This window comes from Eptesicus fuscus, chromosome 15, assembly GCF_027574615.1.
Source record: "Eptesicus fuscus isolate TK198812 chromosome 15, DD_ASM_mEF_20220401, whole genome shotgun sequence".
Taxonomy (NCBI): Eukaryota; Metazoa; Chordata; class Mammalia; order Chiroptera; family Vespertilionidae; genus Eptesicus; species Eptesicus fuscus.
This window is the reverse complement of record NC_072487.1, coordinates 77,261,133-77,272,386: the sequence shown is the minus strand read 5'-3', so window position 1 is coordinate 77,272,386 and position 11,254 is coordinate 77,261,133. Positions and strand designations below refer to the sequence as shown.

Here is an 11,254-nt window from a genome sequence, read left to right as displayed (position 1 = left end):
TCAGTGGCTGAGCGTTGACCCGTGAACACGACCCAGGAGGTCAAGGTTCGATTCCCGGTCAGGGCACACGCCCAGGGTGTGGGCTCCATCCCCAGTGGGGGGCGTGCAGGAGGCAGCCGATCCATGATTCTCGTAGTTGGTATTTCTCTGCCTCTCCCTTCCGCTCTCTGAAATCAATCTATATATATAAAAGGCTGTGTCTGTCCATTCTACTGGTAGCTATGACATGCACTGACCACCAGGGGGCAGACACTCCCAGCCCAGCCCGGAAATGGTGGCTGTGGGCACTGGGTAATGGCAACCCATAGCAACGCCCAGCTTCCTCTCCCTAGCAACTAGCCTCCTTGGAGTGTCTTCAGCCCAGGAACATGACTTGCTTTATAGCCAGGTGCAAACATTTCACACTGGAACCAAATGTCTGTGAAGCGTTTTCCGTGCCTCATCTCATTCGATCTTCACATTAGTCCTGGAGTAGGTAGGTAGGTAGGAGACTCGGTGGAATCCTATTTTCTTTTCATTAGCAAGACGCAAATAGCGATATTAAAATATTTCTTCTAATTAATTTCCTTTCAATGTGCACAAATCTGTGCACTGGGACACTAGTCAAAATATATATTTTTTAAAAATAACGATAATACCAATTAATTTGGGGGGGGGGGAGCCGGAAACAAGAGCTCCATTTGTACGGGGTTCGAGAGCAGCAGAATCTAATCCACCACGACAGAGCTCAGAGTGTGGGCTCGGGAGTGGGGTAGGACAGGGAGGGACAGTCAGAGTCTCTGGGGTGACCAGAAGCGTCTGGCTCTCGACTTGGGCGGTGGCCACAGGGGCGCACAGAGATGCAGTTAGGACGTGTGACATCTGAATTCTTACACGGTTACGAGGGCTGCGCAGCGTGACCGGTACGCCCCCCGCTTACTGGGCCTGCCTGGCCCAACGCCCACGTCCTGGGTGGTAAGAAAATGCTTGAAATGCGACGCAGGGGGGTCACCAACTGTCCACGCAGGATGGGCGAAGCTGCGTGCAGGCCGGGCGAGGCGGCCGAGCCGGGCTTTCTCCGAGGCCGTGGCCGTCTTTAGTGATAAGGGAAGTAGGACACTTCTTAAAGCTTCTAACAGTGAGCCCCTGGAAATAACCCCAATCCTCCCAACAATGGGTCCATTTACAATTCCCGGTGCGGCCCGGCCTTGGGGCAGGGTGGGCGGGATGCTGCCCTCTGAACAGTCCAGAGAGAGCCGCCGGGCATGGCGGCGTGTTTTGAGGTGGATGGTTTTCCAGGGAATTTTCATTTCTGCTCCGCGTTTGTGGAAAAGTTTCGTGTTATTACCTGGCTGCTTCCAACGAGCCCACGCCATTTCTGTGGGCAGAAAAGACCAGAAACGGGGCGACCGAGGGCGGCGCCCCCTCCTCCCTCTGCCTCCCCCCCCCCACACGCCCCGCTGTCAGCCTGTCTCCCCGCGTCGCGGGAGGAAAGGGAGCCGCGCGGGACTCGGGGCGGCGTGGCGGGGAGGGCGCGGGCGCAAGGCGGTCCCCGTGGCAGGAGCCGCGGCTCGCGGTGTGACCTTGGCGAGCGGCTCGGCTCTCCGGGCTTCAGCTTCCTGCGGCGGAGCGAGCTGAGCCTGCGCCCCGGTGCTGGTGCCGGCTCGGACCCCAACATGGACACGGAGGCGTCGGCGGGGGCTCTGCCTCCAGGCCCCGCACGAATGTCTGGCCGCTTCCCCCGGGGCGGGTTCCCATCCTCAGGGCGACCCCAGGGCCTCCAGGGGCGCACGGAGCGCGGACCGCGCCCGGGGAAAGCCCGGCCGCCCCACCCTAGCGCTGCACCCCGCACGCCAGGCCGCGCCCCGGGAAGCCCGGCCGCCCCGGTCCAGCGCTGCACCCCGCAGCCCAGGCCGCGCCCCGGGGAAGCCCGGCCGCCCCGGTCCAGCGCTGCACCCCGCACGCCAGGCCGCGCCCGGGGAAGCCCGGCCGCCCCGGTCCAGCGCCGCACCCCGCAGCCCAGGCCGCGCCCCGGGGAAGCCCGCCAGCGCGCCGCATCCGAGCATCCTCACCCTCGCGGCCGCCCATTGGCCGGCGCCGGCGCTGCAGGGCCGCCCCGCAGCCAATCGCGGCCGGGGGCGGAGCTGCGGGCTCGGCCGGATGCTCGCGCCGCTGCGGCCAGAGCTGCCAGGCCCGGCCCGCTGGCAGCGCAGGGGACCGCGGCTGCCGGCCATGCAGGAGCCGCTGCTGGGAGCCGAGGGCCCGGAGGGCCCGGACTATGACACGTTCCCCGAGAAGCCGCCCCCGTCGCCCGGGGAGAGGACGCGGGTCGGGTGAGAGTTGCCGGGCAAGGGGGCTGCGGCTGGGGCTGGTTTCCGCCTTGGGCCTCCGAGGGGCCAGGTGTTTCCCCAGGTGGTCCGACCTAGGGAGCTGGTGTGTCTCCCCTCCCCCACCCGCCCTCCGGGACCGGGCCCACCCCCAACTGGCACAGACAGGGAGACAGGCCCAGAGAGGGCTCAGGGCTTGCCTAAGGTCACACAGCAAGCCTGGGGGGCAAAGCCAAGAGCACAAACCAGACGTGGCTCGGCCACAGCCACGGGCCGTGGGGTCTTCCCTAGGGAGCTGGCATTCAGGCCCTGGGAGGTGCCAGTCTGACGGGCCTGGACCGGCCCTCCCCAGCGCTGCCCTCTGCGTGGACACCCATTGAACTCAGCACAGGCAGCCGTTGGGAAGGGGGGTCTCAAAGCCCCAACCTCTCTGCCCCCCCCCCCCCCCCCGCAGCGCCCTGCAGAACAAGTGGGTGTTCCTGGCCGCCTTCGCGGCCGTGCTGGGCAACTTCAGCTTCGGCTACGCCCTGGTCTACACGTCCCCCGTCATCCCGGCCCTGGAGCGCTCCTGGGATCCAAGCCTGCGTCTGACCAAAACCCAGGCGTCCTGGTTCGGGGTAAGGGCCGCACTTGGAGCTCGTGGGGGCGGGGCAGGGGGAGGAGGGACCCCCTGGGCTCTGTCCCCAGCTAGGGACCCCCCTAACACTCAGCCTTAGAGCCCCTCCAGGGCCCTGGTCACGCCTTTGCCACACACTCCAGGCTGGGGGTGGAGGGGAGTGAGGCCTAGTGGTGCCTCTAAAATAAAAGGAGGAAGTGAACGCAATGGAGAAGGCGTGGGAAGGGCAGGTGGGGAGGTGCCCTTAAGTCTCCACCCCGTGGGTTGAGGGTTCCCAGATCCCCGCCCCCACCCCCACCTCGGAGCTGGGCTGTCCCAGGGCAGACAGCATATTCCTGAGAGAGCATCCCCGTCAGGTACGGAGCCACCCAGTGCATGCTGGGCACTTGCCCTGAGAGCTTGCCCTCTGAGGCGGCTGCCATCACTCTCCCATCATACAGCGGCAGAAGCGGCTCGGGCAGGCCGAGCAGCGTGCCCGCCTCACTGTGCTGAGGGGGAGTCCAAGAACCCCCGAACCTTAGAATCCCAGGGGCTCCCCATCCAGAGCCCTCCTGTCGGCTCCGTCCCAGCATCAGACATGTCCACGCCCGCTGGACAGCCCCGCCGTGGCCCTGCCCCCTCCTCCCCAGAGCAGGACTCCCGGGGGGGGGGGGCTCCCTAACGAAGGGCCGTCCACGTGCTGCTTGCACACCTCTGGCGACGGGAGGCTCGCGGCCCTTCCGGGCCTGAGTGCCGCAGGAGCAGCTGTCTCTGGGCCCCGACGGGGAGGGGGGTGCGTGCCCAACCACGCCCGCCCCCCTTCTCTCCAGTCCGTGTTCACCTTGGGCGCCGCGGCCGGGGGCCTCAGCGCCATGGTCCTCAACGACCTGCTGGGCCGGAAGCTGAGCATCATGTTCTCGGCGGTGCCCTCGGCGGCCGGCTACGCGCTCATGGCGGGCGCCCGTGCCTTCTGGATGCTGCTGCTGGGGAGGACGCTGACGGGCTTCGCGGGAGGGCTCACGGCTGCCTGCATCCCGGTAAGGCCGCCGGGCCCCCGGCCCCTCGCAGCCTCGCGGTGTGCCGAGCACCGTCGGACAAGGGCCCACCCGTCAGTGGGGGGGTGTTTGCAGCTCATTCAGGGCTCTGTCCCTGTGTCCCCAGCTCCCCCCACTCGGACTCCCCAAACTTCCTACCCTGTTTCCTGACAGTCAGACACGTTACTCAATTGTCAAAAATCCACATTGAGCAACAGGGAGGAAAGGGAAGTCCCTGCCCTGGCCCGAGTCTTACCCACACACCCCACACACCCCACACACCCACCAGGGGCTGGGCCAGCCCAGCGGGGGCAGCAGAGACCGGAGCCTCACACCCCCCGTTTCAGAGCTGAGTGCTTCTGCCCACCTGACAGTTAGGGAAACTGAGGCCCAGGGGAGGGCATGAGGTGAGTCATGATCAGCACAAGAGTCCCACCGGGAGCCCCACTCCCCTCTTCGCCAGGATTGCCGCCGCGGCCGCCGAGGCCAGGCCTGGTCCTCACCTCAGGCCGGGGGCGGGCGGGTGGGTCTTGCAGGTGTACCTGTCTGAGATTGCTCCCCCCGGCGTCCGCGGGGCCCTGGGGTCCACGCCCCAGCTCATGGCCGTGTTCGGGTCGCTGTCTCTCTATGCACTTGGTAAGACAAGCGCTCAGCCCCTCCTTGTGCAGGATCGGGGGGGGGGAGGGGGGAAGGGAAGCGATGTGCCCCCAAATGAGCTGCAGGCTGGGAGGAGAGACACCTGGCTTCCCGGCGCACCGGCCACACCGCACAGTGTCCCCAGACCACTCCCTGCCCTTCTCTGGTCACGAGACCCCCCTACCTGGGCAGGGGGCGGGTCTGGGCCAGCAGTCTCAGTGGGGGATCCACATAGAAGGGGGATCAGGGCAGCTGGCTGAGGCGGGGCTCTTGCTTGCTCAGGCCACCCCTCCATCGCCCCGCTGTGGCCTTGAGACCCTCCAGGGCCCCGGGCCAGGGCCAGGCCATCCCTGGGGCCCCTCCTGATCTAGGACACAGAGGCCTGGCTGATGGGGTAGAACGCCCATAGGAGGTGGCGCTGGGACTGGCCTGGAGGGCGGGGAGGGGGCTCAGAGCCGGGGGAGGGGATCTGCGTCCAGCCGCACCCCGCGCCTCCCGCCCCCCAGGCCTCCTGCTGCCGTGGCGCTGGCTGGCCGTGGCCGGGGCGGCGCCCGTGGTCGTCATGATCCTGCTGCTCAGCCTCATGCCCAGCTCGCCGCGCTTCCTGCTGTCCCGGGGCCGGGACGCCGAGGCCCTGCGGGCGCTGGCCTGGCTGCGCGGGGCCCGGGCCGACATCCGCCGGGAGTTCCAGCAGATCCAGGACAACGTGCAGAGACAGGTGCGGGGGGCGGGGGGATGGCACCCCATCCCCCACCCCCCACCCCCCTCTGGCGCCCACAGCCGTGTGGCCGTGGCCTCTTTAAGCCTCACTGGCTTTTCCCGGAAACTGGGGGACCAGCGTTGCCGCCTCCACCTGACCCGGAGCACACGCTCCGTGTGGGGGATGCTGGGGGCCCGGAGAGCCTGCCACGCAGACGTCGGCCCTGACCCACCGCTGGTCCAGGAGCCGGGGCTCCGGGCAGGGGTCCCCCAGCCTGCCCCCTGGCCTGGGTTGTTTCCCGGAGGAGGGAAGCAGGGAGCCCCCACCCAGCTCCACGCAGTCCCGGGCAGGCGGCACCGGCTGGAGGGGCTGGCCCTGCCCCCTGAGCAGCGCCTTGTGTCTCCAGAGCAGCCGCGCGTCATGGGCCGAGGTCCGGGACCCCCACATGTACCGCCCCGTCGCCATCGCCGTGCTCATGCGCTTCCTGCAGCAGCTGACGGGCATCACGCCTCTGCTGGTCTACCTGCAGCCCATCTTCACCAGCACCGCCGTCCTGCTGGTGAGCACGGCCCGGCGCCCCCGCCCGGCGCCCGCCGCCCCCGCCCGGCGCCTGCAGGGGCTGCATGTGGGCTCGCATGCAGGTGGAGGCCTCCTGGGCTGGTAACGGGTTCCATGCATACACCCGTTCTCAGAGCAACGTTTGCAAGTAAAGCTCACGGGTTTTAAAGAAAAGTGTCCCTTGCCCTAGCCGGTTTGGCTCAGTGGATAGAGCATCAGCGTGCGGACCAGAGGGTTCTGGGTTCGATTCCGGTCAAGGGCATGTACCTTAGTTGCAGGCTCCTCCCCGGCCCGGGGCCCTGCTCAGTGCTGCTGCAGGAGGCAACCAATTGATGTGTTACTCTCACATCGATGTTTCTCTCTGTCTCTCACCCTCTCTCTTCCACTCTCTCTAAAAATCAGTGGAAAGATATCCTCAGGTGAGGATTAACAAAAACAAACAAAAAAAATAAATAAATAGATAGATAGATAGATAGATAGATAGATAACAGTGATTAAATGTCTAAAAAGTGTCCCCTGACAGAGGAGCCGGTGTCAGAGCTGTGCAGACCTCTGGGGCGCCGAGCACAGGCTCAGCGTCCGCCTCTAGCCTCGGGGCCACGTGCCCCAGCCTGGCGGCCTCTGCAGCGGGAAGAGAACAGACGCCTGGCTTCACGGCGGCCCCGGGCGCAGAGGGAGCTGAGATCTGAAGATGAGTGACAGCCAGTCCCACCAGCATGGTCACGCCTGGGCCCTGCGCCCCTGCCCGAGAGACCCCCTACCCGAGAGGCCCCAGGCCAGGGTAGGGGACCAGAGAAAGGGCCTGGCACACAGTAGGTGCTCAGCGGCTCGATGCTCCCAGGAGCTGGGCCAGGGCATGGGGCCTGAGCACCCTGAGTGCCTTGGTGGGGGGGAGGGGGAGCAGGCGGGTCCCTCACTCCGTGGCCTCCTCCCCGCAGCCCCCCCAGGATGACGCCGCCATTGTGGGCGCCGTGAGGCTCTTTGCGGTGATGATCGCGGCCCTCACCATGGACCGGGCCGGCCGCAAGGTCCTGCTCTTTGTCTCAGGTGAGCCCCCCCCCCCCCCCCCCCCCGCACCAGCAGCTCCAGGTGCTGTGCCGGAGCCGTGTGGCCGGGCTCCAGGGCCTGGGTGGGACCTGCCCTGGTGGCCCCTGGTTCGCACCCCGGGCACAGGGCCTGGCACGCACCAGCTGCCCCAGAGGTCGCTGGGCTCCTGTGAGCGAACAGCCCCCTGGCACAGCGTGTGGGGTGGTGGACGCCCGAACACGGGGGGAGCTGCCCGTCTGGAAGTGACCAGTCCCCGTGGGCTGTGATGGCGCCCGAGGGGATGGGGCCGCAGGGGGGCTCTGTGGAAGGGGCGCCCTGGAGCCGCGGCTCAGAGGGTCCTGGCCCCGAGGGCCACCTGTCCGTCCACAGCCTCCATCATGTTTGCTGCCAACGTGACGCTGGGGCTGTACATCAGCTTCGGCCCCAAGCACGGGACCCCCAACGGCACCGTGAGCCTCCAGAGTGTGCCCGCGGGGGGCGCAGAGCAGCCCCCGGCCACGCCCACCAGCTTCCTCACCCTGGTGCCCCTGCTGGCCACCATGCTCTTCATCACCGGTAGGTGTGGCCACGGGGCGGGGGGCTGCCGGCCCGGGAGGGAGGGCTGTCATGGGGGTGGGGGTGGGGTGGGGGACGTGGCTGTGTCGTGGGCAGGGCACTGCTCTCCTGGGTGGTCGGGTGGCTGGGGAGGGGAGGGGTCTCGGCAGCTCAGGGGAGGCGGAAGAGGCTCCCCCGCCCCCATGGGGCCTGAGCTGCCCTCCTGCCCCCCCTCCTCCTCCCCCCCCCCCGCACAGGCTATGCCATGGGCTGGGGGCCCATCACCTGGCTCCTCATGTCTGAGATCCTGCCGCTGCGGGCCCGTGGCGTGGCCTCGGGGCTCTGCGTGCTGGTCAGCTGGCTGACCGCCTTCGCCCTCACCAAGTCCTTCCTGCTGGTGGTGGTGAGTGCTGGCCGGGCTTCTCTACCGCGCCCTCTAAGAGAGCGGCACCCGCCTCCACACTGCGGCCCACGCGGCAGGGACAGCTAACGGACGGGACAGAGGACAGCGGGCTGGGGAGCGGTTCTGGAAAGTCAGCTGACCTCCGCCCGGAAGCCACACCCGCCCGCTCTGTCACCCTCCAGGGCCGCTGGGCCTGTCTGGGCAGTCTGGGTCTCAGCAATGTGCCCTCCTGGGCAGCCACACTTGGCATCCTACATGCCACACACAGGGCGCCCACCTGGCTTAACCCCCCCATGGTTCCCAGCCTGGCACGCCCTGATGCCAGTGGAATCTGAGCCCCAGCGCCCGGGCAGAGTCTGATGGGGCGCTCTGGCAGTGCTGCCCAGGGCCAGGCAGGGCTGGGCCCAGAATGGGTGAGATGGCTGGGAGGGGGGTGTGCCAGCCCCGGCAGAGGCATAGATGGGCACGGGGCGGGGCGGGAGGCTGGGGCCCAGGAGCGCAGGCGCATGCTCCCAGGCTGTGGTGCAGGGTTCCTGCAGGCAGGCGCCACTGGGTGGGGAGGGGGTGCTTGGGCGAGGCTGAGGCCAGGGGGGCTGAGTGAGGCCCTCGCAGAAAGGACATCCCAGGCCCGCTCAGAGGAAGGCTGGGTGCAGGCCTCTGAGGCCTCGAGTGCCCCCTCAGGCCCTAGAGCTCAGGCTGCGGGCAGGGGGAGCCCCCACGGTGGCGGACGCTAGCCGGGCAGGAAGCTCGCGCGGGGGTGGAGGACCCTCGGTGCCCGTGTGACCGGCCCTCTCCGCCCCCAGAACGCCTTCGGCCTGCAGGTGCCTTTCTTCTTCTTCGCCGCCATCTGCTTGCTGAACCTGCTGTTCACCGGCTGCTGCGTGCCCGAGACCAAGGGCCGCTCGCTGGAGCAGATCGAGTCCTTCTTCCGGACCGGGAGGAGGTCCTTCCTGCAGTAGGTCAGCGCCCGCCTGGGAGGGCCGCACCCTGGCGGCCAGGCCTTCGTGTGGGCCACCCACCTGAACCCCGAGTCCAGGAGGCGGCAGCAACCTGCCACCAGCCGGAGACGGCACCGCCGGCAGCACTGACCCGCGGGGCGCGCCTCCTGGCCCCCGACAGCCAGCAGCACGGCCGCCCTCGGCCCAGCACAGGCAGCCGTGGCCGCCCACACGTCGGCCAGGACCTGCCGGCAGAGGCGGCAGATACGAGAGCACCCGCCCAGGAGAGCACCCGCCCAGGACTGGGGCCTCGGGCCACACTGGGCAACCTCAGGCCGAGTTGCTTACTCAAGCACGGAGGCCACAATGAGGACAGACGGCTGGAGGCAGAGGAGTGGCTCCGAGCACCTGGCTGCCACCAGCACCTAGCCCCTGGGAGGAAGGCGGAAATCTGCACCCGAGGGCTGGGGGACGCCATGGGCAACGCTCCAGACTCCCGCAAGCCGGGGCATTGGACCCAACACAAACACCAACCCCGCACGTCCCGACGCCTGGAACCGAGGGCTCGGGAGTGCTCCCGTCTGCAAACCGTGCGCCCACTTATAAAAATAAAGAAATTGGGCTGTGACCCTGAGCAGAAGCAGCTCTGGTGGGGGAGCCCCCAACAGCCAGGTTAGACATTTTCAGCCAAGGTTGCCCGGGCCTGGGTGGTCCCAGGTGGGCCCCCGAGGAGGCTCAATCAGCTGCTTCCCAGCCTCCTACCTGGAGACAGGCTTCCCAACCTCCTCCAGGCTTCCCAGCCCCACCTGGCCACAGTGAGGCAGAGGCGTGGGGCCGGCCCTGCCCGCCAGGCTCCCGCACTTCCAGCCGTGGGGCCTCGGGCACAGCCGGCAGCACAGCCGGTCCGGATCCGGATAAAGGGCAGCTGTGCCCAGGGCCAGGGCACCCCTGGGGTCCAGGCACCCCTCCCACTCACTCACTCAGAGCGCGAGCGAGCGTACAAACCACCACAGGTTTATTGCTCCGAAGTCAAGGTAAACAGAAAGCAAAGGCCAGAAGGCAGATCCAGACACGGGGAGGCGGGCGTGGGCCCTGTGGTGGCCCCTCCGCCGCTGGACAGAGGCTCCTGCAGGCAGGACTCCCCGGGAGACCGGCCACTGGCTCCGGGACCGCTCGCCACTCGCTGGGAACCTTGGGCAAGTGCTGCCCGTTCTGGCCTGTGACGGGGGGGGGGGCGCGGGAGGGCCCTGCCCTACCTCCCACCCTACAGCCCGCCCAGCACCCGCAGGCACAGGTGCAGGCTCCCTTGCCACACGCAGCCAACCTCTCCCCCCGCAGCGTGGGCCCATCGGCGAGCTCCCTGTGCCGACAGGAAGCTGCAGGAGTGACACGGACCCTCCTTCCTCGATCAGGAGCCACTGCTCTTCCTGGGAGGTAGACAGGTCTTATTCACGGCACACGTGGAGAAGACATGCACACGCACACGCACACACACACCAGCCTGGAGGCCTGGGACCCAGCCCTGGCCTGAGGAGGGCGGCCCCCGAGGAGCCTGAAGGCCCGTGTCCACCACACTGGCCGCTGCGGCGCTGGGCTCGGCCCCGCCGGGCTCCTGGAGGGCTGCTGGGGGACGCTGCTGACCGGGGCCCATGGACGTGTCCCCGGGGCAGGGCTGCCACACCCTGAAAGGCCCCTCTGGGAAGCCAAGAGCCGGGCACTGCCCTGGGCTGGGCGCTCAGAACAGGCCCAGCCTGGGGCCTGGGGCCCGGGAGGAGCAGCAGGAGCTGGGCCCCAGACAGAGCCCTCTCCACACCTGCCCATTCTGCCGGGCGCAGCCGGGCCCTGGCAGACATGCCGAATAGCTGAAGGCCAGCCGGGCAATCAGAGTGGCCAGGGGGCTAGGCCACAGGCAGAGGAACGGGCCTGCGGGAGACCAGGGCACAGGTCCAAAAGGGCCACTCCTGGCACCAGCTCTCCACCTGCCCAGGCCTTGCCCCTGGTGGGCTGGCACCGGGGCAGTGGGGACAGCCACCTGCCCAGCTCTCACAAGGCTTGGGCAGGCCGACAGGGATACCGAGGTGGGGCAAGCTCAGGCCTGCAGACAGGGCAGGACCCCACTTCCTTAGCACCAGGGGACGGGGAGGGAGAGCCCGGGCTCAGGCCAGGCCGTGGGCCGCATCCTGGAGCGGTCTGTCTGTCCGAGGCCCAGGGAACTGGGGGAGGCACCAGTCCCACCAGCTGTCCGGCTGCTGCCGAGGCGGCTGTTCCAGGTGCGCCAGGAGCATTGTGGCCGCCCTGGGGGCTCCCACGGAGGAGCGTGGCTGGGGCCGTGGGCAGCAGCAGACAGCCCTCCGCCACTGCTCTGCCCGGAAGGCAGTGGGCAGAGGCGGCCCCGCCTCCCGGAGCTCCTGCCCGGGGAGCAGAGAGGAGGCTCACTCGGCTGCTGCCCCGCCTCCCGCCTGGAGACAGGCCCAGGGCCGCAAGGAGAGCTCCCCCGGCTCCG

At 68.1% G+C, this 11,254-nt stretch overlaps 1 protein-coding gene across 1 annotated transcript; it reads left to right on the top strand.

The window, feature by feature from the left end:
- The first annotated feature begins 2,157 nt into the window (after positions 1-2,157).
- On the top strand, positions 2,158-9,386 carry SLC2A6 (solute carrier family 2 member 6). The gene is made up of 10 exons (XM_054727776.1): positions 2,158-2,312; positions 2,761-2,923; positions 3,732-3,938; positions 4,472-4,571; positions 5,078-5,289; positions 5,678-5,830; positions 6,768-6,876; positions 7,246-7,431; positions 7,668-7,813; positions 8,617-9,386. Exons 1-10 carry the CDS (start codon positions 2,212-2,214, stop codon positions 8,770-8,772), a joined length of 1,533 nt encoding a protein of 510 aa, XP_054583751.1. The 5' UTR covers positions 2,158-2,211; the 3' UTR covers positions 8,773-9,386.
- The last annotated feature ends 1,868 nt before the right edge of the window (positions 9,387-11,254 follow it).

Bases quoted from the DNA above. Each gene is read 5' to 3' on its own strand.
- SLC2A6 (XM_054727776.1), top strand. From the start codon at position 2,212: ATGCAGGAGCCGCTGCTGGGAGCCGAGGGCCCGGAGGGCCCGGACTAT. The intron at 2,313-2,760 runs GTGAGAGTTGCC...CCCCCCCCGCAG, and splicing joins GGGGAGAGGACGCGGGTCGG to CGCCCTGCAGAACAAGTGGG. The intron at 4,572-5,077 runs GTAAGACAAGCG...CCCGCCCCCCAG, and splicing joins GCTGTCTCTCTATGCACTTG to GCCTCCTGCTGCCGTGGCGC.